The 27,369-nt window shown below is 55.0% G+C and overlaps 1 protein-coding gene across 2 annotated transcripts; it reads left to right on the top strand.

The window, feature by feature from the left end:
• Positions 1–13,840: 13,840 nt before the first annotated feature.
• Positions 13,841–26,847, top strand: PDLIM4 (PDZ and LIM domain 4). 2 transcript variants are annotated; one of them, XM_040976511.1, is made up of 7 exons: positions 13,841–14,006; positions 18,424–18,575; positions 21,958–22,039; positions 25,492–25,673; positions 25,893–26,056; positions 26,337–26,451; positions 26,549–26,847. In XM_040976511.1, exons 1-7 carry the CDS (start codon positions 13,914–13,916, stop codon positions 26,751–26,753), a joined length of 993 nt encoding a protein of 330 aa, XP_040832445.1. In that variant the 5' UTR covers positions 13,841–13,913; the 3' UTR covers positions 26,754–26,847. The 2 variants fall into 2 exon arrangements, with proteins under 2 accessions (XP_040832445.1, XP_040832453.1); XM_040976519.1 differs by lacking the exon at positions 26,337–26,451 and having other exon boundaries at positions 13,914–14,006; positions 26,549–26,643.
• The last annotated feature ends 522 nt before the right edge of the window (positions 26,848–27,369 follow it).

The following is a 27,369-nucleotide window of genomic DNA, read 5'->3' on the forward strand; positions in this document are numbered from 1 at the left end:
ATTTTCTACTGCCTTCTCAGGTCCGTTAGTAAAGCACTGGACTGGAAAGTGGGTGGCTGCTACCCTAACTGGTTCTCTGATAAGAGAGGCTGGAGTCTGAGGTGGAAGCTTAACATGTTGTGCCACCAAAGCAGCCCCGTGACAGTTATGCTTTGAATGGCCTCCCGAGAGTTTGTTTGTCTCCTTCAGGGCTGTTGGTGACCGCCGTATTAGTCCTTTGGAGAGGAGAGGAGCCACAGGTGAAGACCTGGAAATAGAAGCAGCCATGGCTAGTGCAGAATTCTGACCCACAGGGCTCTCTCACGCCCTCTTGCGTCACCTGTCCTGTTTCCATCCGTAAGCCTCACCTACCTGCCATATATATTGGCAGTTCTTTTTTTTTTTTTTAAGATTTATTTACTTTTTATTGCAAAGTCAGATACACAGAGAAGAGGAGAGACAGAGAGAGAGATCTTCTGTGCAATGATTCACTCCCCAAGTGACTGTAACGGCCGATGCTGTGCCAATCCGAAGCCAGGAGCCAGGAACTTCCTCCAGGTCTCCCATGCAGGTGCAGGGTCACAAGGATTTGGGCTGTCCTCGACTGCCTTCCCAGGCCACAAGTTGGGAACTAGATGGAAAGTGGAGCTGCTGGGATTAGAACCGGCACCCATATGGGATCCTGGCACATTCAAGGTGAGGACTTTAGCCACTAGGCCACCGCACCGGGCCCAGAGTTCTTACGTTTAGATATTGTTGTTAGTTCCATATGTCCATTTATTCTGATTTGTATAGATCCCAGGATTTAAAAATTATCTACCTGTCCTCTAGTTTATTCTTCCTCCACCCCCATTTTCTTGAGCATGTTAATTATGACTATTTGAAATCACTCACTTCTGAAACATCTGTGGATCTTTTCCCATCGCCTGCTTTTTCTCTTGGTATTTGTCCTGTTTTTGTTTTTTTAACTTGACTCATGCTGAATATAAAACTGGAAAGAATCCGGATGATGTTACTCTTATCCAGAAAAACAAGATTGAGCTATCTCGTGGCACATTGAAGAAAATCCAGGTAAGCAGACTGATTAATAGTGCTAAGAATTCATACTGCTGTGTCTTCTTATCTGGACTTCCATGACAACTGAGTAAATCCCAGTGACGGATACATTGGGATACGCTGGGTCTGCAAGCCCCGTGAGGATGATGTATTCCCTACTGGGTAGCTCCTTGGCCAATGGCCATGATTGTGTAACCCTGTGTGAAAGGAGCCTCCCTTGGGGGCTGTTGCTGCTGTTGTGTTACTGTCACCTGTGCTGCCACTGCCTGAATAAAGTGACCCACCTGCCCACAGCTCCATGAGGGTTCTCTTAGTCCCTGCCCACCCTGTGCCCTATGGCTTCAACGTCCTCAATAAACCCCATCTGAGTGCACTTGGTTTCAGGCTGTGTACCGGCTAATGCACTTCACTTGTACCCTGGGGCATAACTCTTACACTTTCCTGGGGTGTGACCCCTCTGGGAACTTGGGTAGAAATCTAGGTGTTTGCCAAGACCTCTCCTCCTTAAAAGAACTTGAATTCCCATCTATCTCCCCAGTACGTGGTGGCTTCTAGAATCTGCTCAGTTCTTCAATCTTCAAGCTGCTGCTTAAAAGTAGGGCAGTGAGTTGAGAGGTGTGTGTGCGGTAGCTGGGCTGCTTCTCTGTCACTTCCTCTTTTCTGTAATGTTTGCTCTTACCTTCCAGCGTCTTTGGTAACCCTGAACTCCAACCCTGTGTCCTCAGTCTAGCACGAGCAATGTTTTCTGCTTGGTCCGTATGCCCCTCTTGATGTGTCCCCTCCCCCGGCTACCGGGAGAAGGGTGTTCCTTCCTAAAGAAGCTGTTCTCCAAGGCCTTCACAAAGCTGTTGTCCATGTTTTGTCTAATTTTTACAGCTGTTCTTGGCAGGTGGGTGAGTCTGATATAAGACACCATTGTGGCTGGAGCTGGAAGATCTTTTTGGTTCCCATCCTGATGCCACATTAGACAGAACTGAGTGGGTAGATCCAAGCGGCCCAGCTGCTGGCAGCTGAAACTTGGAATCTCAGACGCCCATGGCCTCAGATGCATGACTTGGATTAAGGCTCCCCGGCATGCTGTCTTTCCCTCCCTCCTTTTAAGTTTCAGAGTTTTCTTGCATTCCAGTCATGACTGAACAACTAGTAATAAACTTACCTCCCACTGTAAACAGCTATAAAGCTAGATTAAAATGCTCATAGAAGTTGACTGAAGGCTTTGGACATCAAAGAGCCCCATCCTTGGCAGGAGCAAAATATACCAGAGTGTTTAGCCTGCATCCCTTACAAACCACGGCAGAGGGAAGTTGAGTTTACACAGAAAGCCCAGGACTGCACTGAGTGCAGGACTCCGAGTCACCGATAGAGAGTGCTAAGGAGCTGAGATTTGCCTGGCTGGGAGTCAGAGCTGCCCAGACCAGGAAGCTGCAGAGGTATCCCCCAGACACCTTGCCAGAGTTCCACGATGCCTGACAGGTAGCACTGCCCTGGGCCATGAACTAGATGGAGACTCTGCAAGTCATGACACCTGCTCTTTATTCATCTATATTTTCTTGGTTAAGATTTGTATTTATTTGGAAAGGCAGATTTACAGAGAGAAGAGAGACAAAGAAAGATCTTCCCATTGACCATAAGGACTGGAACTGGGCCAGTCTGAAGCCAGGGGCCAGGAGCCAGGGGCTTCCTCCGGGTCTCCCACGTGGGTGCAGGGTCCCAAGGATTTGGGCTATCCTCTGCTGCTTTCCCAGGTCACAAGCAGGGAGCTGGATGGGAAGTGTGGCAGCCAGGACATGAACTGGGGCCCATATGGGATCTCAGCACTTGAAGGGGAAGGATTAGCCAATTGAGCCATTGCACCTGTTCTGATCAAGCAAGCAGCATATTAAGGTCTTGCTGAATGAATCTCCTGGTTTGATTAAACTAAAACTTAGAAAGTCCAACCTTGTACCCGACACTGATAAAGTCCTTGCTTATGCACGCGCCAGGATCCCATGGGCGCCAGTTCTAATCCCGGCAGCTCCACTTCCCATCCAGCTCCCTGCTTGTGGCCTGGGAAGGCAGTCGAGGACTGCCCAAAGCCTTAGGACCCTGCACCCATGTGGGAGACCTGGAAGAGGCTCCTGGCTCCTGGCTCGGGATTGGCGCAGCTCTGGCTGTTGCAGCCGCTTGGGGAGTGAATCAACAGATAGAAGATCTTTCTGTCTCTCCTCCTCTGTGCATATATGACTTCCCAATAAAAGATAACAATAATAAATATTTTTTTAAAAAGTCTGACCTTAGGAATTATGCTACTTTATCCCTATAGTATGGTCTACCTTAGATCTACCCGCAATGAACCTAATCTAAACTTTGGTAACATTGAATTGAGCCTGTTTTTACTGCCCAAGAAAACAAACTCAAAACTCTCCAAGGGACATACCCCAGTTCAGACTCTCAGCAATGTGTGTCCACAATTCCCACCACAGAGTCCAATGTTACCAGCCATATGAAGAAGAGAGAGAGCCATTAGGGAGAGAAAATAGACTCAGAACCAGAGGAAATAACAATAACTGCTAGTAGCAGATGAGAGCTTTGAAATCACTATTATAAATATGGTCAGGAATTTTAGATATCAAAATGAAAATAGTAAGTGAACAGAAAAAACTGTCCAAGCAGAGGAAGAAAACTACCCTAAAAAATCTAAACGGAAATTCTAGAAGTGAAAATGAAGTATGTACTAAGTGGATTTAAGAGAAACCTGGACACTAAAGAAAAAAATATTGCTGAAGTTGAAGCCAAGTCAATAGAAACCATCCTAACAGGAAGGAAAAAGTACTGAGAAAAACAAATGGCACCTCAGCGAAGTCACCTTGAAACAATATCCAGAAATCTCTCAGTATTTCTCTGTCTCTCTAAATATACACAATTCCGGCTTTCAAGTAAATAAGCAAACCTTTAAAAGAAATCAAGGGGCTGGTGTTATGGCAGGATGCGTTAAGCCTTTAACAGCAATGATGGAATCCTATATGGATTATAGTTGGAGTCTTAGTTACTCCACCTCTGACCCAGCTCCCTGCTAACGTGCCTGGGAAAGCAATGAGATGGCCGAAGTGCTTGGATCTCTGAAGCCCCTGGTCCCTGGCTTAAATCTGGCCCAAACAATCATTGTGGCCATTCAGGGAAGGGACCAGCAGGTGGAAGCCCTCTCTGTCTCTATCTCTTTAAAAAAAAAATTTTTTTTTTTTAAGAAATCTTGTATACATAAAGCTGGAGTTGCAGAAGGAGAGGAAGAAAAGTTTGGAGCAAAAAAAAAAAAAATCCTTTAAAAATAACGCATGCAATTCTAAACATGATTTTAAAAATTACTAGCTGACCATCCCAGAAAGTTTGGGATTATAAAACAGTACAAAAGCAACCAAGCTCTGGCACACCAATGTTGAATGTTTGAAAACCAAAAAGGGGTTGGTGCCTTGTAAAGAGGTTCAGATGCCATTTGGGACAGCACATCCCAAGTCAGGCTGCTTAGTTTGAGTCTCAGCTCCATGCCCCATTCCAGAAAGCTGGAATGCACCCTCTGGCAGACAGTAGGTAATGGGTCCCTGCTAACCACACGGGATGCCTCTATGGAGTTCTGGACTCCTGGTTTTGGCCTAGCCAAGCCGGGCTGTTGCAGGTGTTTGGGAATGAACCAGTGAGTCAAACATATTTCTCTCTCTCTCTCTTTCAGATAAAAAGAAAAATCAATGTTTAATTTAGGGAGAAAATAAGAGACACATGACGTAAGGGCAATAATGACAAAAATTACCATTTAGAAACGGGTGTGATGACACGGATGATTGGGCCACTGCTTGGGACACCACCATTTCACACCAGAATACCTGGTTCAAGTCCTACCTGTCCTGTGATTGCACTCCAGCTTCTTTCCAACACACCTGGGACGCAACCACTTGGGTCATGTCAGCCACATGGGTCACCTGAGGGGAGCTCCTCGGCTCCTTATTCTGGCCTTAGCTTGTCCTGGCGGTTGCAGGCATTTCGGGAACCGGCAGATGGAAGATCTCCCCTTTTCTGTCTCTTTCTCTCTGTCATTCAGCCTTTCAAATAAATAAATAAATCTTAACAACATAATTCTCGTTTTCCACCTAGAATCATGCAAACTGGGAAAAAATGGAGCCATATGTTAAATATGAATGGTGCTTTGAGAGAAAAAAATTCTCTTTATATTTAAAGAACTTCTCTTTCAGTAGAGAATTAAAAACAAAGAATTTTTGGATTGAAAAAGTGGAAAGAATTCATCATCCGTAGGAAATGGTAAAGGAAGTTCTTAATGCTGTAAGGAGATGATACTGAGGAGAATTTGACTCATAGGAAGTAAATACAAGTAAATATAAAACAGATTTTTTTTTTGTTGTTGTTTTTAAAGATTTATTTTTATTATTTTTTCATTGGAAAGGCGGATATACAGAGAGGAGAGACAGAGAGGAAGATCTTCCGTCCGATGATTCACTCCCCAAGTGAGCGCAACGGGCCGATACTATGCCAATCCGAAGCCAGGAGCCTCTTCCGGGTCTCCCACGCGGGTGCAGGTTCCCAAAGCTTTGGGCCGTCCTCGACTGCCTTCCCAGGCCACAGGCAGGGAGTTGGAAGGGAAGCGGGGCTGCCGGGATTAGAACCGGCGCCCATATGGGATCCCGGGGGTGCAAGGCGAGGACCTTTAACCACTTGCGCCACCGCGCCGGGCCCTTTTGTTGTTGTTTTTAAAGTTACTTAAAACACAGTTGACCATCTAAAGGAAAAGATGATCAATTATGATATAAGTTCTAGCATGCCGAGGTAAATGCATAACAACCCTATCGCAAAGGAAGGGAGGGATAGTGAAAACATGTTATCATAAGGTTGTTATGTAGGAAGTAATGATTATCCTTTTCTGCTGTTTATTTTTCTTTTGGTTATCTTTATTTTTCCAGTTACCAATAGAATACACATTTATGCATGTGAAATTAAGACCCTATGGAAGTATATAATGTAGAAAAAGTAAACACCCCGACTTACTGTGTCTAAAAAGCACAAATATCAGTATTCCTGATATCTTAAATCTCAGAATACATAAGGAATTTATCTTGATGGAAAAGGTATTTCTCACACCAGGATTAAAACAGCTATCCATATTCTCTATTAATCCAACTTCAAGTCTAAGTACATGGGTAGATTATAAACACATTCATAAAATTGAAATATATAGATCAGTAATACACTTTGAGTTTATTTTATAGTTAGGAAAACATATGGTAAGGAGGATTATAACTTGCTTATTTCTGAATAAATAAACAATGGCCCCAACATGATTCACTAAATAAGCCATCACATTCAATGGGCTCTCGTGTATCCTATTGATGCATTTGTCTTTTCTTGTGGTGCTTTCCCACTGAATTATTTTTAGCATAACTGCATATGTACTTTGACACTTGCAGGACAAATCTTACCTCATAACCTTTAAATCCAATATCTGATTTTTCTTCCATATTTATTTCTGTTTTCACTTGTTCCTTAGCATTATCTTAATTCCTACTATCAAAATCAACTGAATGGAGTAGGCTAGAATTTATCAGTTAATAAATTGAAAACACAAAGTGTCCTAAGAGCAATGCATGCCTCCTCTTCAATTTTCTCTTTTTTCAAGTCGACCCTAGATTGATATTTACAGACCCTAAATTCCTTTCAAGATAGTTTCATGTTTGATTGTTCTTTTGGATGGTGAATTGCTTCCATTATGTTTCCTAGTTAAGTTTGAACACTTCTAAAAGCAGAGGAAATCTATATACATAAATGAATTCACCTTACTTAGCGCTGTCCTACTGGATTCTCCTACTAGTCCTAACAGTGACTCAGCGGATTCTCCCAATGCAAAGAATGACCAGGAGGATTTTCGACCTATTATGCATTTGCTTTACTCATCCCTTTCTTCTTCTTTTCACCTTATTGACCTGTTAGGGCCTCCAGAGTGATGCTGAACAACAGTAGCGAAGGGGCATTGTTTGGCTTTCCATTTTTAAAAAAAAAAAAAAAATAAGGTTGATGTATCTATTTGAAAGACAGAGTGACAGAGAGGGAAAAATAGAAAAATGTTCCACATAACGATTTACTCCACAAATGGCTAAAACAGCCAGATCTAGACCAGGTAGGTCGAAGCCAGAAACCAGGAATTCCATCCTGGTCTCCCAGGAGAGTGGCAAGGGCCCAAGCATCCTGGCCATCCTCCATCGCTTTCCTAAGGGCACCAACAGGAGGCTGGATTGGAAGTGGAGTAACCAGGACTTGAACACTCTTATATGGGATGCCAGTGTTGTAAGCAGTGGAACTTTCTAGACTATTACGTCTAACAATGGCTTTCAGTTTCTGATAGATGTTCTCTGTTCTTAAGAACATTTTCTTTCCTTCAAGATTTTTCAATTTTTTTAATGTGAATGTCTGATGAAATTTTATCAAATGTCTTTTGATGTTTTTTTCATGAGAAGAAAGTCTGAAATTTAGTGTAACAGTGTTTTAACAAACTGTGGGAGCCAATTTACTATGTTCATGAATTAGAGGGGGATGCTTTTTTGTTTTGTTTTGCTTTTTGCCAGACAGAAGATCTTGCCAGGCCTGCGGAAGCTGTCGTTGCCTCTCCAGCTCCGGAACATGCTGATCCCAGAGGTAGCACACACGTGTTCCTTCTCCGGGCCAGCAATGTTTCATGCTTCAATGCGCCATGTCACAGCTCTTTGTGGTTAGCTTCACTTAATCTTCGACAGACCTACTTCTCAGGGTCTGCTGGCCCCGCAGTGTCCAATGCCTCATGCACCTCAGGCCCACACCCAGCATCTTCTCTTTGTCTTTCCTGAGAGGAGACTGATGTTTACTCTCCACACACAGCGTTCTCATTAGACTTGTACATTCTCTTGGCGCAATCTGGCTTCTCATTCAGGAGGGGCAGGGCAAGGCTACCTTCCCATTTAAAATGGTGATCTCATAGGCAGCAAACAGTTTGACAGCCGTGCTCTGGGTGGGGGCTGCAGTCACACTCATGCTCCTGGCCATGTGTGTGGGTAGCAGTGTGAAGACTCCAGCCTCATCCACTGCGAGGCCTCTGCCTCCCACTCCCCACCACTCAGCCTAGATCTACAAGCTCTGGGTCTGGAACTGGAACAAATTCTGAAGACTCTTGAAAATATCCACCCAGAAAATACCACGAAAATACCCACCCAGGACACAAAGCTCCTCTCTGATCCATTTTCCTGGTGGGCATCCAGCAGACAGAGCCCAGCCCCACCTTCCTGGGCGGGCCTGGGAGCTGGATCCCACGCTCTAATCCCCATGGCTCTCAGCATCTGTACTCCCAGACCTGTGGGCCAGCTGGCAGCCTCTGCCCTCTGCCTGGCTCTGCCCTGTTCTCCCAAGCCACATGGGCAGCCAGGCTCCCACCAGGTGGTCCCAGCTGGGGTGTCCAGTGGCCAGGCCCGGAGGTGAGGTCAGCCTGAGCAATGCCTGCCAGCTTGTGATTCATTCACCATTGGCAGTGGTGCTGGGTACCACTGGGCAGAATGTATTCCCGAGATCAATGGCTGGAGGAGCTGACCCTCCATCAGGAGGCAGGATGATGCTAGGGGGGCTCCTGAGGAAGGAAGCATTTGCCACCTCTGCCAACCTAAGCCACAGCCCCCACAGCCTCTGAAGCAGAAGAAAGAGGCCTGGTCTACACCAGGAGGGACACCAATGGTGGCAGAGGTTACAGGGTCCATCTGGGAGGAAGGTCCGAGTGGCCCAGGGCTTGAAGCTCTGAAGTTCCTTCCAAACAGAACCCTACATTTCAGACATGCAATACAATGATTTCATTATCCAACACTCTGGCCTCTAACAGCGCCTGACACATAGAGGTGCGGGTGGCCTGGTCCTCTGCAGTCCTTTAAGCAGACCCGGATGGCCACTCCATTGGTTGGGGAGAGGAGGATGCATTTTAGGTCAGAGACCAGGCTGTCCTGGTCAGACATCGTGTGTCACAGGGGTCCAGGCCCTAGCCAGCCATCGAATGGCAGGGTGCAGTGAGGAGCCACAGCACCTGCACTGCTGTGCCTGGCATGTGGCTGCTTCCTCCTTGTAATCCCTGTGCCTCACAGGCAGACTTAGCTGCGCCTCACAGTGGTATTCTCTCTCTCCCCTGGCTATGGAGTTCCTGCACCCTTGCTTTTGTCCAAGCACGCTGATGGCCAGGCCATGGCCAAGAGTGTCCGAGACCCACGATCCAGACACCATCCAGTTGCTCCCCGATCCTTCTGCTGCTCTCAGAGAGGCTGATTCCTAGAGGCAGATGCCTTCTCCTCCCAGGAACCAGCGTGGATGCCTCTAGGTGCTTAGGGAAGCTGGGCAGCAGAGAGGCCCAGGGTGAGTTCTCCAGTTGGGGCCATAGGTTGAATGGGAACTTTCAGGGCTAGGGTTGTCTGCCCCCTGCAGCCTCAGGAGAGGGGTCTCCTTGCAGCATGGGTGAGGCTGGGTGCTTTGGCAGCTGCCTTCCTGAGGCCCCAGTTGCACAATCCTCTGAGACATGAACATCACTGCTTCTGCTGACGGCCTGTCCTGTCGCTTCCCCACCTGGGCTGGGCCATGCTGCCTCTGGCACTCTCACCTGTCTGCTGCCTCCCTCTGTGCAAGAAGCCAAACCTTCCAACACCCTTCTACTCCCAGGCCTCAGGGCTGAGGCCTACCCTGGGCCCAGCTGGGTAAACCTGCCCCCGCCCTGTCACCTGGCAGCCCCTTTGGCGGGTTGCAGAATGGTCTGCTTTTCTCAGTGAGAATAGAGGCGGAGCAGGTCTGCCAGGGGTGCCACTGGCCGAGACACACCCAGGCTGCCATACAAGGGGCATGGCACAAAGGCAAGCAAGGCGGGCTTTGAACCGCCCACCTACCAGTTAGCTCTGGCCATCACTCACCCTCCCCCAGGCTCAGTTTCCTGAACATAATAGCTTCTGCTTTGGGCAGGGGGCACCTGGAACCTGGTCCTGGTTTGTCCCTGTTTAGACCTCAGAGACTGATTTCCAGAGCGTCCACCCTCTCTGCCCTCTGGCAGAGTGGGGAAGTCCCCAGCACACCTCCAAGTCCAGCTGCCCAGGTCTAGCCTGGACCCAGGACGCTTGGTGTTTGTTCAGGGATTGAATGGCACCAAGCTGGAGCTGGGGAACTCCCTCGGTCACACCCTCCCATGTGTGCTCTGTAGAAGCAAACACAGCTCAAAGACCAGCTTTGTTGCTTCCTGGACTGGGTCCTGTCCTCAGAGGATATGCTGGGCATCAGGGCCCACCCTGCTTCACGGGCCCCGCACCTTCCTCCCTGCTGCCGAGTGATGCCTATGCCCCCTGGTTGCCTCCAGCCCTACCAGAGCCCCCCAGATTCTCCTAAGGCCTGCACTGGCTCCCTTTCACCATAAGGCTCAAGTTAATTTTTAAAAATATATTTATTTCTTTGCAAATCAATGTTATGGAGAGGAAAAGACGGAGACAGAGAGAAATCTTCCATCTACTAACTGATCTTCCTAGACAGTCACAATAGCCAGGGTTGAGCCAGGCTGATGCCAGGAATCAGGAATTTCATCCAGGTCTCCCATACGAGTGCAGTGGCCCAAGAACTAGGACCATCTTTTTCTATTTTTCCTAGGCATGTTAGCAAGGAGTTGAATGGGACTGGAACAGTTGGAACTTAAACCAGCATATGAGATGCAGGCATTGCAGGCAGCTTCTGCACCCACTGTACCACAGCAGCAGCCCTATAAGGTCCCAGCTTAATCCTGCAAGAGGTACCCACACAGCTGTGCCCTTCCAGGGCCCGCTATCCTCACTCCCATGCAGTCACTCAGGCTTCTCAACTTCTCAACCAGCCTAGAGAGCAGACCCCTGGGGAGACAGGGGCCATGGAGCCTGGCGCCAGGTCAGACAGACCATATGGAAGTAAAGGCTTCATGAGTTCTGGCCTCTGACTGCTCCCCGGGGCCCTGGAGTGGTCAGTGCTGTGGATGGGGCATTCCAAGAAGAATTGAATCGATGCCTCAGATCCCTCTGGAATCTGGGCTGTTGGCCGGCAAAAAGGAGTTGGTCCTTGAAGGAGGAACGTGCCAGCCTTCAGGAAGCTGAGCCTGAGTGGGCAGATGCCACTCGGTAGGCTGCGACCCGGGGCCAGGGTGCAACAGTTCAGCGTCCGAGCTGTCTGGCCAGCCCCACTGTCTCACAAAAAGGCACCCTCTCTCTCGTGCAAGCTCACCCCTTTTAAACCGAGACTGCTTCCGACTTGGGGCCATCTCCTTGGCTGTCCTTTGGGCTGACCTCCCTGGCAGCCTGAGCTTGTTCTTGCCCCACCCCTTCCTTCTCCCTCCCTCGCTCTAGGCTCAGGCCCAAGGGCATCTCCCAAGAGTGTCTGTTCCTGCTGGAGCCTGCCAGCCCTGCTTGCCCATTGAGGAAAGAGTGCTGTGGTTTCTCCTGACCTTGGGCAGATCTAGCTGCACATGGCTGCCTGGGCATCGTGCCCTGAGCCACTTGGGGTTCCCCTTGAAGGACGAGGTTCCCAGGCATGGCCTCCAAAACAGTGGGAGCAAAAGCCTTTACCCCGGTTAAACCTCCCTCGTGCCTATCCCTCCCTCTCTCTGGGTCTTGGCCAAGGGGTGAGCTAAGATAATGATTCCCCAAACAGTGATAATGTTGTTCCTAGCACATGTTTGTGAATACCTTGTGGGTGCCAGCTTCTCTGCCAGGTGCCAGGGAAACATAATGAAAATAGACACAGTCCCCGCCCTCACGATGCCTCGGCCCAGCTATGGGCAGGCACGGGCCTTGGTACATGGACAGTGCTCAATGCATGTTTGTTAAGTGAAGGAGGAAGGCAGGTATCTGCTGCAGGGTATAATGCTCATTTCATGCACCCCAATGTCTCCAGCAGGCTGCAGGAGCACAGTCCAGCCCAGACCTCTTTCCAGAGAGGCCCCACCTGAGCCCACGCAGCGGGCAGCAGGCACTGCCTGGGCATTCTGTACATGTCTCAGGGCTCTTCCCCCACAACCCCGGCCCAGCCCGTAGTGGGAGCAGCTTCTGAGTGTGGCTGTACTGCCAGGCAGGGAGATCCTACTTGGTAGAACCTCTGTTGCAAGGGAGTGATATGTTCCCCCAGCCTGGACAGAAGCAAACGGGCAAGGAGAGCATTTCAGAATGTACAGGAGGAGGGTGAGGGAGGGGAGGCAGTCTCCTGGCCAGTTACCTGCCTGGAAGTAGCAAGGGAGAAGGGGGTCTGAGAAGGGGATTCAGGAATTCACTAAGAGAAGCTTGGGGTGGAAGTCCTCAGACCCCGAAAAGCCCCCTCCCCTAGCAAGGGTCTGTACTGCGGCTCTTGACTCAGATGAGGGTCTCAAACCAGGGAAGCCAGTGACAAGTGATGGTGGCCCCCATTTAGTGGGGTCAAGGTCCTGCAGGACTTCTGGTCTGCGGGCCATAGAGGGACCCTCTCCCACAGGCCTTCCAGCTCTGTCTTTCTGGACCCAAGATTGCATGCATGGGGCTGAGCAAGAAAACCATCCCCTACCACAGTGCTGAGGGCTCCGTGGCTGCTGCTCTGCAGGTCCTGACACCCCCTCATACACAGAGCACTCCCCCACACACCCCTAATGCACACAGCCCTTTATTGGTGTCTCTCTCCCAGCTCAGCGCAGTGCAATGCCTCATCTCCCAGTAAGGCTTCCACACTCCGTGGTGAAAGGCTCCCTTCGTTGGACTGTCCTAGCTTTGTGCCAGTCAAGTTGTACCCCTCCATGCCTGGTAGAAAACCCAGGGACTTATCTCAGCCCCCCAGAGCAGCAGAGCCCTTTCCAGAGCTTGGACAAGAGAGGACACGAAATCATGGAGAAACACAGCTGAACTAGGACCTCAAGGCCTACAACAGCGTGCAAACGGGTTCGCTGGATTTAGCCGCGCCAAGTCTCCAGACAGCCAATGAGTGGGACCTCGGCCAAGCATGGCATCCCTGGAGGACAACGGAGGCTGGCGAGGTGGAGAAGAGAGCTCTGAGAAAGGTACTGCCGTTTCCACCTCCTCCACCCCACAGTCACTGCCCTCAGCCACGCTTGCTTCCTGCAGAGGCGAGGCGGCTGTGCAGACCGAAGAGACAGCTTGGATGGTGCGGGCAGCATGAGAAGGCCTGGGTGTCCCCCTGAGAAAACAGGGACACCTGGAAAGCTAAACCCCTCCCTCCTACACTCAGCTCTGGGGCCCCCTCTCCCAGGCTGCCTTCCTGGCCTCCCCAAACTTGCTTGGGCGTCTTTCTGTCATGTCCCAGGTCTGCTCAAGCCCAGGGTCCCCGGGACCGGTTCCGAGGGCTTCCCTCGCAGAAGGCTGGGTCCGCAGGACCTGGAGGAGGCTTGGGAGCCGAGCCGGGCGCGGGCCCCATCCCCCTCGGAGCCGCCCCCTTCGCTCCCCAGCCCTCCTCTGGCTGGGCGCGGCCCGGCAGAAGCAACTTCAAAGGGCCTGTGCGGGGAAGGGAGGGGGCGTGCTCCCGCAACCGGGCTCGGGTCCCGCGGCCTGCAGATCCGAGGTCCGGGCGGGACCCGGGACGTCGGGGACGCCACTATTCGGGGTCGGGGGCGGGGAGTGGGGCTCGGAGAACCAGGTCGTGGGCCGAGCTGCGGAGGCCGGGCTGAGGGGGCGGGCCCGCGAAGCCCCCCGGGGTGGGAGGGTCGGGCGGCTGCAGGGCCAATCCCGGCGCGCAGGGCGCGGGGCGGGGGCCGGGCGGCGGGGGCCAGGGCCGGGCGGCGGGGGCGGGGCGCGGCGTCCGGGCGGCGGCGGCGGCTCCTCAGTGTCCAGCTCCGGCGGCTGCTCCGGCGGCTGCTCCGGCCCGCGATGCCCCACTCGGTGACCCTCCGCGGCCCTTCGCCCTGGGGCTTCCGCCTGGTGGGCGGCCGGGACTTCAGCGCGCCCCTCACCATCTCGCGGGTGAGTCCTGCAGCCGCTGTAACGGTGGGGGGCGGTCCGGGCTCTGAGACTGGGGTCTTCGCCGGCCATGGGGGACCCAGATCCCCGAAGTGTCCGAGGCTTGAAAACCTCGAGGGCCGGTCCCGAGTGAGCCGTGTGTGCGGTGGCGGCGGCCTGCGGGCAGGGCAGCGCCACGCGGGCCCGCCGCCCCCTCCCCGCCTCCCTGCCAGCCGGGCCCGTGCCGTCCAGTCCGGTCTGGTCCTAGCCCATCTCCGGCGAATTGCCCCGATTCGCATGCCAGACGCCTGCTGGCCGCCCTCCGGGGGTCGGGGAGTCACTGTGGGTCGGGGTGGTCTGCAGGGCAGCCCTACAGAGTCCCAGAGATGCCTCAGAGCCAACCCTGCCCTGAAGATTTGGGGCAAAATGACTGGAAGCTGCCTCGCCCCCAGGCCAAGGCCCTGACAGCAGCTCTGGGTGGCCCGGGGTGAGAGGGCTGGGTGCTGTGTGAGTTCAGAAGAGAAAGGTCCGGCCACTCCCCGGGACACAGGCTTCAGTCTCTGCCCTAAGCTCATTCACACTGAGGGGAAGTGGCCAGGAGGACGCTCTGGCCAGGGTGACTTCTCACTGAGCCTGAGACCCTCCCCTTGGGACAGACCACCCAAGGCCAAGAGCAGCGAGGGCATCACCCCCCAGGGTGTCTGTCTTGGGACAGAGCAGGAAGCGCAGGGGACACGAGTCTAGAGGGGTGGGGGTTGTTTGAGGACAGAAGCAGAGAAGGGATCTTCGGGACATAGGGCCTGGTCCCTTTTTCTAGAGCAGCAGAGGGGCATGTGTCCTGCCTGGGAGCGTCCCTCAGCCTAGGGGACAAAGAGGCCCTGCCCTGGGAGATTCCTCCTTGGGAGGGGCAGAGCCCATGACCTGGTGCCACTGGAGGGTCATCCCCTGACCCCCTCCACCCTGCTTCTCCACCCCCCAGGCCCTGGACCCCTGGGGACCCGTGTCAGGGGACCTGAAAACCACCTTGCCCCACCCTGCTGCCCCTCTGCTCAGGGCCTGGGAGACTTCTGTGCAACTTTTGGGATGGGACGGGCACCGAGTGGAATGTGGAATTCTGGACTCTTTCTGGGGGCCCGGGTGATAGGCAGGCCCAGCTGTCCTCGGAGCGTCTCACGACTGCCTCCAGAGCCAGGTCTCCAGGGCCTGGGTGGTGGGCCTGCCATACATCCGGGAGCCTTGTATGTGCCTGGTCCTCATGGGATTCCCCAGCCGGCTGGTTCTGTGTGTGTGTGATGCACACACCCTGCACAAGTGTCTGGGTCTGTCTGTGTGTGTTCCGCGACCACCACCTGGGGTGCTAGGCTGGCCAGCAGGCCAGGCACCCTGGGCGTGAGGCTGCTGACAGGCTGGGCTGCAGCGGCTGACGGCCGCAGGCGGCAGCGAGCTGAGACATCTGTTGCCCACGCGGCCACTGCGGCTGTCTGCCGGCCGAGGAAGGGCCGCCGCAGCGGCAGGCAGCAGGGGCCTTGTTTGCAGTCGCCTGGCACGCAGGCAGTGTGGAGGAGGATTTGCCAAGAAGAGCCCCCTTTGTAGTTCCCGAAAGTCACGTGACTGCAGTTCACACCCAAGGAGCCAGGATGGCTAAGCCCAGGTTTGGGTGGGATCTGGGGAGATTTACGGGACCAGGGAGGCACAGGCCACAGCTTGCCCAGCAGGTACCTACAGGGACTAGGGTCCAAGGGAGTGTATGGGGACGGGGGACAGGATCCATCCTTCCTGTGCTCCCAACCCCTCTCCCAGAATCCCAGGACCTTTGGGAACCAGGGAAAAGGTGGCTGCCTGGAGCCAGGGGGAGACCACAGGGCAAGCTCAGCCCCTGAAGGCCAGGGGATCCCCAGACACATTGTCCATGACTCCTTCCCCACAGAGTAAGCATAGTGATGGCTGGCTCTGACGAGCACCCACTGCAGGCCAGGTCTCACCCTACTAGCTTCTGGTACCAGCCCTTCAGTATCCAGTCCTTAGAAGGAGCCATACCACACTATGTGCCCAACTTCCTGTAGGGGCTGCCAGTGCCCTGACTGTTGCAGGTCATCCCATGGCAACTTTGAGGGATTCCCTCTGAGACTGGGGACAACACAGACACAGAGGGGTTAAGGCTGTGCACCCAGAGAAACAATCCATGCCTGTGTGGCATTTGCTGTGACTGCACAGGATGCTATGGTGTCAGACTGGGACTGCGACTCCCTGCCCACCACAGTGTCTGGGCTGGGTGGGGCTGGGCTGGAATGCAGCCACTGCAGGTGCCTCCTGCCTGACCTCGCTGCTCCCGCCTCCCTCCCATCAGTTTATCCTGCACCCCACAGCATGAGGGACTGGCCTGAACTCAGCTCCATCCTGTCATTTCCCTTCCATGGTTCCCAGTCACGCAGTGGAAAAAGTCTTTTAGGATCTGGCCCCTGCGTCTTCTCTAACCACATTGCAGCCACAGCACCATCCCTCTGCGCTCTGCCCCAAGGGCATGCTGGGCCTGCTCCCTGAAGTGCTCACTCCCCACGGGACTGTCTCCTCTCCCTGTGTGCAGACAGAGCCTAGGGGTGCTGAGCATAGGTTTGGATGTGGGATCCCTTGACTGGGAACGAAATCCCGACTCAGCTGTTTCTCAAGTCCGTGTCCTCATGTGCTTCTCTGGACTTCAGGTTCTTCATCTAGGAAACGGGGCTGGCTGTGAGGATGAAGACAATGCCTGCAAGGGTGGCTGGGAGAGTCACCATTTCCTGGCCTCATGCCCTCTCTGACCAGAACTCTCCAAGCTAAGCGGAGCTGGCAGCAACCCAGCCACCCCTGCTTTCAAGAACTTCCTCCGCCCACAGGGGCCTGAATACACCCCTTGTGCTGGCTGAGTCATCCTGTACCCCCTGAAGATGAAGACTCCTCCAGTGTGAGGATTGGGGCAGGGCGCCAGCCCCAGACTCTTTCTTCATCTGTACAATAGGAACAGAACGGCCTCTGCCTCGCCCAGTGATTGGCAGTTGGCTGGGAACTCACCTGGGGTTTAGGGCTGAGGTTCTGGCATGGAGCAGGTACCCTTGAAAGGAAAGGGGACTGGAGCAGGACCCTGAGGGGAGAGGTTAGGGTGCCAGGAGAACAGGCTGGTACAGGTGCCCAGGCCCTGCAAGCGCACACACATGGCAAGTAGGCCAGCCGGCTGAGGGTGTCACCTTCTGAAGAAGAGCATTCCTTGAAGAAGCCTGTTTCAGGAAAAGTTGATCTGGGCAAGGCCAGTGCCATAGCTTTGACCACTTGTTACTGGGAGTTGGCTGGGCTAAGCCTAGCTGGGCTTGTGGGAACCCACTCCCATGAATAGTGCTATTGCTTGGCACTGGGGGGAGAGACTGGGGAAGACCCAAGGATACCTCTGGCCTGCTCCTCGGCAAGGAGAGGGTGAAGGGTGTCTTCCAGATCCCTCTGGGTTGCTTACTCACTCTTTCTGTGAGTCTGTCTCCATCCATTGTACGTGGCCTTTGTCACATGCCCTAATCCAAACCCTCCAGACCCAGACAGTATGTGGCCCTATGGGGTCACTGATGATACGGCTGGTGTCATTGCCTGGCAAGCAGGGAAAGTGGGGGAGGAATCATGACCCCGCAGCTGGAATGAGAGCTTTGGACTTGCTGGGTATGTGTTGGAGGGTGATGCTCAAATCTTTGCATTGTAATTGGAATGGGGCATTAGCTCCATAGGGGACTTGCAGGTACTGTGAGAGCCAAGCCCAGAGGAAGGGAGCTCTATGCTGAGATCTGAAGGATGAAAAGAAGCAAGCTAAAATGTCAGGCTTGGCATCAAAGGAGAGTGTTGCAGGCAGAGGGTAGAGCATTTGCAAAAGTGTGGAGGTGGCAGGGACTTGGTACCCAGGAGTATCTGAAGACATAAGGAAGGGCTGAACAGAGTGTGGGTAGAAGGAGGGGAAGATTGGCTAAGGCCGAGAGGTGAGATCAGACACTACAGATGCAAGGGCACCAAGGGTGTGCGTGTTAGGTGAAGGCACTGCGGTGAAGGCACTGCAGTGCAGCCTGGCTGGGTGGGGCACTAACATGTAAGGCATCAGTGACATGGCCATGCTCTGTTCCTATGAGCATGTATGTCTGTGCGTCCCTTGCATGTCTTTGGCACATATGTGACCTGCAAGAATGACATCTCTCTCACAGGTCCTCACACTCCACTAGGACTCCAGCTGCTAAAGTTGGGGGCGGGGGGTGTTTGGAGTAACAGCTGCCATAAAACCACAGGGGGATCTCAGCCAGCCTTTCAGCTTGTGCATACATAGGTCATGCTGGTGATAGGGCCACACTGGCCAGGTTGTCAGGGTGGTGGGGGTGGAGGGCAGAACCTACAGCGGGCCACATGACTGTGCCCAGCCATCTGGCTTCCCCACCCATAGGTGCATGCTGGCAGCAAGGCTGCATTGGCTGCCCTGTGTCCAGGAGACCTGATCCAGGCCATCAATGGTGAGAGCACTGAATTGATGACACACTTGGAGGCACAGAACCGCATCAAGGGCTGCTACGATCACCTCACTCTCTCTGTGAGCAGGTATGGTGCACGGGGCAGGCTGGGCCATTGGAATGGGGCAGCAGGAGGCCAGGTGTGCTGTGCTTACCGCATGCAGGTACCATCCATTCCAAGGAGGAGTGGTTTCAGAGGGGCCTGGTGGGCACTGTTTACAGCTGGAGACAGCTTCAAAAAGAAAGCCCCCTTTGAACCCAACAGTGGGAATGTGTTGGGCTCTGAGGGCAGGAATTGAAGGCAGCTGGAGGAAGACCTTCAGTACCCTGTAGGGTTGGTTGGTTTCAGTCCTTTCCCTCTCCCCAAGCGACCATCTTGATGACCAATTCAAAGCAAGTTCTCTCCCAAACTCCCATGCAAGCCTTAAGCCAACTGACCTGGGTAAAACCCAACATCATCCCTAGTTTTGAGGTGCAACAAATAGGGCTCAGAAAGCTGAGAGGCTAGATTAAGTCATGCAGTGAGAGCGCGGGGAGCAGAGTGTGGCCTCAGGGCTCTAACCCACAAACTAGTCCCTTCCTTTGGCTACGACCATTTCTGCAACTCACAGGTGCCCTGGTCTCAGCAGCACCTGCCATGGCCTGTGTCCTACCTGGTAAAGCCTGGTTTGGGGATGGGCTTCCTACCATGGTCTGTGAACTGCCATGCAGCCCATCATGAAGGGAAGCACAGGGGAGGGGTACCAAACCCCATCTGTGCCCCATAGTTGGTGCTAGGGTAGAGGGTCCACCTGGAGGATCCCACAGCCCTCCCTGGCTCCAGAGTCTAGGCAGTCAGCCTTGTCTGGGCTGAAAAGGCTCTCCTGCTTGGATCCAAAGAAGGCAGATACAGCTGCTCTGCCACGTTCACTGCTAACAGGGACTTTCCACGATCCCCTGTGGAAGTATGTGGGCGCAGCCTCGCCAAACCACAACACAGCTAACCGGGCATTAGAGCTGGCAGGGTGGGAAGGCTTAGGAGGGATCCCCCATTTGAGTCAGGGTCAGGACCCCGGCTGTGCCCTTAGTGCTGAGTGGACCCAGCTGCAAAGCCTGGACACACTTGTGCTCCCCTTGGCACAAGATGAGGTCTCCCCAGCCAGGGGGTTCCCCAGAGTTGGTTCCCATCCAGACTGTGGGAGCTCAGGTACCCAGACGAGGTTGGTGAACCTGGATTTCCTTCCCCATAAAACAAACTCATGTTCATCACCTTCTCCCAGACAAGATACGGGCTGCAGAAGGGAACTGTCAGCATGGCGTGCCCACAAATGGCCTTGGAGGCCTCCCCACTTGGCCGGCTTCCTAGGCCCTGACTCACCTCCGGCTTTGACTCTGAGCTGCTGTGTACGGGCAGCCCAAGTGGTAGTGGAATGCAGCGGGAAGAGGGAGGGTCGCAGGGGCCTGAGTCAGGAGATTCCCAGGAAGAATGATGTCAGGGGAGGGTGCTGGAGGTCCCCTGTCCTTCCTTCTGTGGTCATTTGTTCCAAGCCAGGCATGGAAGGAGCTGGGAGTCCACTGAACTGTTCCAGTCCCAGTGCCACCTGGCCAAGCAGCACATTATCTGCTGCTTGCAGAGCTGCCTCCGGTCCCAGTTCTGAAGCCAATGATTTACTCTAACCCCTAGCTTTGTCTTCCCCCAAACAGGGACTATCTTGTGATCCAGGCATTGGGTGACAGGGAGGTCCCTGGCCTGCCTTACACTCTCCAGCCCACTGTGATACCCCTTTGCCAATCCCCACATATGCACACTCTGGGGGATCAAGACATGGGGACCACCTGGTCCCTCTGGATGCCATCCCACCTACGAGGCCTCTGACCCAGTGTCCCCTCCTGTCTGTTGTGCCAGATCCTGGGTTTAGGCTCCCTTGTAACACAGACCCTGTACAGGAGACAGCTGGTTTTCTGGCTGGACTGGGTGGCTCTGTTTCTATATCAGGGCCTTTACTAGGACCAGCTGTACCACCTGCCCAGTACACACAGAGAAGTGTGGTCAAGACCCAGCTTCCCTGCGAGGCTTATCTTGCCTGGAGCCCAAAGCAGGAATCTCACGATCCAAGTTAACTCACACTTCCTGGGTGTGTTCCGTAGGTCCAGGTCCTTCTTGGCAGCAAGGCTGACCCAGAAGCCCCTCAGGATGCCTTTGCCCAGCCCCACCTCCAGCTCTCATTCTGTTTCAAATGGTGAAAGGTGACATACGAGGAAACCCTTCTGACGCCTTAGGTCACCCTCACGGGTCCTTAGACATTAGGCGTGCCCTGCTTTTCCGTAGAGAGCTTCAAGGAAATTCTTTAGCCAGAGAGCCACAAGGGGTATCGCAGATCCCTTCCAGGGCAGGGTGGGGTGGGATGGAGGTAGGTGGAAGTCAGGGCTGTGAGCTCAGTCAGTTACTCACAAGCCTGGCTGAGGGGCTGGAGACAGAGGCTGTGGAGGTTGAAGTTGTCCTGAATTTAATGCCAAAGACCCCTGGAAGGTTGTGACATGGAGAGCCCTGCAGGGCTATGGGATGGGCAGAGGTGTGGACTGTATTTATAGGCAGATTACTAAATCATTCAGCTGACAAAGGGAAAGAGGCAGCTGTGAGCTTTGAGGCCAGCGGTAAGACCTCAAGAAGCCTCAGGGGACCTCTTGGGGCCAGTTGGGGGACACTGTTCCCCTTTGGTCTTACTTCACACCCTGCCCTCCCAGGCAAGGGTGTGTCCCCTCCTGGCCTGCCTTCTCCCAGAGCTACTGAGCAGCAGGGCTGGGCCCAGGCCCATAGCCTCTAGGCCCGCCTGCCTTGCTCATGGCAGGTTTATGGTGTTTCCCTCCCTCCTGAGTGCTGTTTGGCTTTTGGTTTCTATGGTGAAGCAGGAATTTCCTAATGGCCTGTTTCCCATCTGGGCTGGGCAGACATTGGTGATGACTCTGCCGGCAGCCTCGGCAGCAGCAGCAGTAGAAGAGGCCGCCCCCATAGAGCCACCATTCTACCTCCTGAGGGAGGATGAACGCCTGGCCTCATCCAGACCCAGGCCGGAGACTGGGAATGGCTGAGGGATGAGTGGATGGCCCTCTAGCTGACCCATTTGTAAGGCCTGACTCGTCTTGCTATGGGCTGGACTTTTTTGAGCTGCACTTCTGCAGGTCCTGGAAAGTGGAGAAGAGTGGAAAAGCTGCTAAGCTCCTGCTGCACCCTCTCCAGGAACCAGACCAGAGAGGGCAGGAGCTGCCAGCAGGGAGGGAAACATACGGCCCTGTCCAGGAGGGTTGAAGATCGAATCTCATGGCGCTGTGCTGCTGTGGACACCATCATGGTGCCAGGAAAAGTTCTGGGCTGGGGTTCTCTGATCCTGGGTGTTGCTCTAGACCCAGAGCCCATCCCCATGTGGTTCTGCTTCCTGGGTGTGGTGAGCATGGTAGGCAGACAAATCTGACCATCCCAATTCCCGCTGCAGGCCTGAGGGCAGGAGCTGGCCAGGTATCCCTGACGACAGCAAAGCTCTGGCACACAGGATCCACATTGATGCCGAAACACAGGTATGTACAGACACAGCTGGGCCTGACCTCACTCAGCATGACCAGGGCAAAGGGACTGAGCTTGGATACAGAATTGTCTGCTTGGTGTGTCTTCATGATGACCCTTGGTTGTGTTGGACAGCACCAGAAGCAGAAATCTTCTCTGAACCATGTCCACATTCCTCAAGTGAACAGCACCTGCTGGAGGCTCTGCCTTCTCCGGATAGTCTTGGGCTCTGGATGATGGCACCTGTGACGGGCAGGGGGTAGAGTGGGTCTTAAACACCTGGGTAGTATTCACTCTAATGTCCAATGATGTCAGCCTAGCAAGAAATCACCACTTCCATTGCATCCCTCTCAGTCCATCCCAGTGCCCATCCTGCTGTCCAGCTGCTTACCACGTGCCAGGAGTACTCCTGGAAGAGATGGAGCCCTGACTGGGCACCACACTCAGCAAGGGGGTCAGGGAAGGCTTCCTGTAGGAAGGGAATGTGCAAGCCAAGACCTGAAGGTCCAGGAAGAGTCAGTCAAATGGTGGTCGTGAAAGAGGAAGTGTGTTCAGGAAGCACACACAAAGGCCCCCAGAGGTGAGAGCTGAGATTAGAACGGTCCCTGGGGGCAGGTGGAAGGGCAAGCACTGGTGTGAGGTGTGGGGCAGGGCCACAGAAAAGCCAGTGGTTTCCTTGAGTCCTTAGGGGTTCATGGCCACATCTGTGTTTCAGAAGTTGCTCTGATGGCCCCATGTGCTTGGGACCCTCAGGGATCAGGGGAGCAGATACTGGCATGAACAAGCCAAGCAGGCTTGCCAGGAGCTGGGCAGAAGGGAGCAGCACAGGCTAGGCCTCCGGTGCCTGTGTGAGAGGCCCAGACTGCTCAGGGAGGTCCCTGCCAGCATGGTTAACACATTGGCCTGAGGGCTCAGCTGTGCTCCCTCTTCCAAGAGAGGCCCTCGGCCAGTGGGCCCTAGCGGCTGGGATCTGTAGAGCAACTCCCTGTGTCCCCATGTCATCCTCACTGGCGCCCTCAGAGAACCAACTGATACATACTGCCCGCTGTTAAGGCTGGAGGGGAAAAGATTTTCCATAAGCAACAGGGCAACCACTACTCCCCGTTTGTACTTCTAAGGTCATGGGCTCCGTGGGTGGCGACCAAAACACCCTGACCCGCCCCTGCAGTGCTGTGTTCCCACTAGTACACAGGGATCATTGTCCTCCCGGACACCAGGGTGGGTGGGGGATGGAGTGGCACTAGCTGGAGCCACCAGAGGAAGGGAAAGCCACAGTTAGTCCTGAGACAGCATAAGATGCCCCCGACGCACTTCCCCATCGGGGCAGGACAGGGCCAACACTTGGTCAAGCTAGAGTGGGAGCAGGGTAGGGATGAGCCAAGGTTTCCTAGAGTGGGGTGGGGTGGGCAGCATTTACACTGAGAACCAGGGACCTGTTAGAAGTATGCTTAACCTGTCCTCTAGACTAGCACAGCTGGGTCTCCATGGTCACCTGCTTCCAAGTTGGGCTTTCCTGATTTTGACCTTAGCTATGTAGGTCAAATTCCAATTCCCAACTCTGCAGATTCCCATTCTGCAGAAAAGTCCTGGGAGGCTTCAGCTTCCAAAGCAGTAGCCAGCTGGTACTTGCGGAGCGGGGTGCCTATGGCAGGAGAGGCACCACTGCCCAGGAAGTCCCATGGCAGCTGTCCTTCCCGTGGCATTTTGCTGCGTGCCAGGCATGATGCTGAGTGCTCTGTGTGCAGCTGTCTTACTTCATCCTCACAAGGAACTCATTACAGAGGAACCACCACACTCCCCCATTCATAGATGAAGCGAGAGAGAGGTGAATGAGTGATGGAGCTGGGACTCGCCCAAAAACTCGGGTCACCACCCGCATCCTGAGCACAGAGGTCAGAGCGAGAGCAGCTGCATGGGTGGCCCTGGGAGGGGCAGCAACTGGCCATGGACTCCCTCACCCTGCTGAGTGAAGGCGAATGGGGGCCTCCCTGCTCCCAGGCCTTGGTTCCCCAGGCTCCTTCTCCCCCTCCCCTTTCCCCCACCGACCACAGCCCATCTGGTCCCCATTAGAGGCCATCCTGGCCTGCCCGCCTGCCCAGCAGACACACATGTGAGAATGCTCAGGTTTCCTGGGGGTTCTTGTTGGGCTGGATGAAGAAGGGGTATTTCTGCTGCTGCTGTTTTGATAGGGGTCTGTCTGGGCAGCAAGACCCTCCTCTGTCTGTTGGGCCTGACTCCTTGGCCTGTTCTCCAAGCTCCTGCCCTGCAGAAGAAGACAGGGGCGAGTCAGGCCTGAGCCCTGCAGGTTCACTTAAGCCCTAGCCTGGCAGCTGGCCGTGTATAAGCAGGACCCAACAAGCGTGAGTGGCTCTTGCTGTCCACCCGGACTCCCTGCCACCTGTCCCGCTAAGATCTATACCTATGGCCTGGACTCAGGCCTGAGCCTAAAATCAAGATCCTTCAGTTACCATCCCAGTCTCGGCCAGAGAGGCTGCCATGGATCACCCCGGGGTGCCCAGCGCTGGCTGCAGCTGTGTGTAACTGCCATGTGACCAGGTGTGTACAGGTGCCCTCGCTGCTGTGTACGTGTTGCCCTATGCCTGTGGGTGTCCTGACACATACTTGTGACAATGCGCATGCCCTGTTTACCTTGCTGCCTGTGTGCCTCCAGGCTGAGGGCAGCTCAGCTCTGAATTCTGCAAGGACAGATCCACAGTCCCCACACAGACCCACACCCAAAGAAATACCACATCTCTCCTCACGGGCTGGGGATGTGTGTGTGCATGGTCAAAGCATGCTTCAGCCTTGGACGCCAAGCTGGCCATAGGGTAGTCGGACAGGAAGCCTCCAGCCCTGGGCCAGCCTCTGCCCCTCATCTGCCATCCTGACAGAAGGCAACTCTCCATGGCCCAGGAGGCAGGAAGCAGCTAGCAGGGGAATTCATGATGGGCACAGCTGAGCCTCAGCCTTCCCCCCAAAAAAGCCATGATTCCTAGCTAAAGGACAGGGATTCCATTTTTTGTGTTCCAACAGTGAGCCACCTGGTGCCCAGCCCAGCCCTGGCACATGGGAGCAGGTCTACCTCCAGTGGGCAGGTACACATGTGGCTGCAGCTACACTGGCCTTAAAGGGGCTGCTGGGAAGGGGCCTGTGCCAGCCCTGTCCCTCACGGGTGCTGATGCTGGGGACCACCACAGGGCTAGGCAGGTATGTTGAGTGGCAGGCACTCTGGTTTTTGTGTCTGACTTTCCAGACTCTTCTGAACTTTTTCAGAGCCTAAACCAGGCCTGAGGCTCAGCTCTTCCCCATAGTTCCCTTCCCTGGCTGGGCACCAGAATTCCCAAGATGCCACTGCTGAGATAGCTAGCCAGCTTCCACCAAGGCCTGGCACAGCAGGGTGGGGGTAGGTGGACAGGGGATAGGCAGGGGCCAGGCACTCCTCAAGCCTTAGTCCTGTATTTCACAGGATGGCAGTCCAGCCAGCAGTAGAAGGTCCTCCATCTCTGGGAGTGGGCAGGAAGATGGCAGACCAGGCCTGGGATCTCCGTTTGGGCAGCCGTCTCGCCTTCCAGGCCCTCACAATGGCACCAACAGCGAGGCAGCACTGCCTGCTCAGATGAGCGCCCTGCGCGTGTCTCCACCGGGCAGGTAAGGACACACACCTAGAGCCCGTCTCCATACTGCCAAGGCCCCGCAGACTTTGCAGGTAGCTGATCCCGGTGGCTCAGCTGGTTCCATTCTGAAGCCCCAACAGAACCAACATCCCCCTTCTCCACAACCTCCCTCTCCCCGCCCCTGTCAGCCAAGGCAGCTGAGTGAAAGCTGGAGCCACAACCCTGCCCCCTTGTCTGTCTCCCCCTCGCGCAGCGCCGACCCAGCCAGAGGCGCACCGCAAGGCCGGGACTGCAGAGTCGACCTGGGCTCGGAGGTGTACCGGATGCTGCGGGAACCACCGGAGCCCACGGCCGCGGAACCCAAGCAGTCCGGCTCCTTCCGCTACCTGCAGGGCATGCTGGAAGCCGGCGAGGGCGGTAAGCTCCCCTCTCCTGGATACTCTCTACCCTATCGGCCCATTCCCTCCGTGCAATGCCCGACGTCCCTCCGCACGTAGCGAGCCCTCGTCCCGCCTCGTAGCCGTGCGCCCCTCCTCGACCTCCGAGGGCGCTTCCCACGCCCGCGCGGTCTGGTTACCCTCGCCCCCCGCGTTTGCCAAGCCTTCGTCTCAGCCTCACTAACCACAGCTTCCCCCAAACAACATCCCAAAAAAATGGAGTCTGCTCTTGCTCACGCCACCTGCGCTCGGGTTTTCAGGGGAGCGGCCCCTGCCAGGTGGACCGCGGAACCTCAAGCCGGCGGCCAAGCTGGGCGCCCCGCTGAGCGGCCTGCAGGGGCTGCCGGAGTGCACGCGCTGCGGCCACGGGATCGTGTGAGTACACGCCCGCTCCCAGCTCCTCGGGCCCCGGGGTGGGAGCGCCCGGATTCTCGCATCGGTCGCCCGACGCTGGCCCCTTCCGCCCCCGCAGAGGCACCATCGTGAAGGCGCGGGACAAGCTCTACCACCCCGAGTGCTTCATGTGCAGCGACTGCGGCCTGAACCTCAAGCAGCGCGGCTACTTCTTCCTGGACGAGCGGCTGTACTGCGAGAACCACGCGAAGGCGCGCGTCAAGCCGCCCGAGGGCTACGACGTGGTGGCAGTGTACCCCAACGCCAAGGTGGAGCTCGTTTGAGCCCGCCCCTCCACCCCGCCTCTGCTTTTTCTAACGTCCGCGCGTGGCCCCGTGTAAATAGGTGCCCCCTGGCCTTTCTAATAAAGCCCCTCTGTCCCGCTTCCAACCTCTGTCAATGCGGGGGCCACTGTCCTCCGCACGCAGGTGCTCGGCGTACCCGAGGCCCTGGATGCGGTGGCGAACGGGGTGCCCGCAGGTGCCACCGCCTGGGCGAACGGCCACCCCGATCCCTGCAACACCGGGCAGGGGACGGCGTCGGCCGCGGGCTAGGTGAGCAGCAAGGCGAGAACCCGTAGGATGAGAGCTGGGCAGGCCACGCAGCCCCCAGCGGCTTCCGGAGAAGCCCTCGGGCACGGTGACCGGCCCGGGGGGCGCGGGGACCGGCCCGGGGGGCGAGGGGACAGGCCCGGGGGGCGAGGGGACAGGCCTGGGGGGCGAGGGGACAGGCCCGGGGGGGGCGCGGGGACCGGCCCGGGGGGCGAGGGGACAGGCCAGGGGGGAGCGGGGACCGGCCCGGGGGGCGAGGACCGGCCCGGGGGGCGAGGGGACCGGCGGGGGTGGGGGGTGCGCGAGGACCACGGCGAGTTCTGCGCGCCTCCCGCAGCCTTTCGTTTCG

The sequence above is a fragment of the Ochotona curzoniae genome, unplaced genomic scaffold (genome assembly GCF_017591425.1).
Source record: "Ochotona curzoniae isolate NIBS_2020 unplaced genomic scaffold, NIBS_Ocur_1.0 contig_1, whole genome shotgun sequence".
NCBI classification, from domain to species: domain Eukaryota; kingdom Metazoa; phylum Chordata; class Mammalia; order Lagomorpha; family Ochotonidae; genus Ochotona; species Ochotona curzoniae.

Bases quoted from the DNA above. Each gene is read 5' to 3' on its own strand.
- PDLIM4 (XM_040976511.1), top strand. From the start codon at position 13,914: ATGCCCCACTCGGTGACCCTCCGCGGCCCTTCGCCCTGGGGCTTCCGC. The intron at 14,007-18,423 runs GTGAGTCCTGCA...CCCCACCCATAG, and splicing joins CGCCCCTCACCATCTCGCGG to GTGCATGCTGGCAGCAAGGC. The intron at 26,057-26,336 runs GTAAGCTCCCCT...TCGGGTTTTCAG, and splicing joins GCTGGAAGCCGGCGAGGGCG to GGGAGCGGCCCCTGCCAGGT.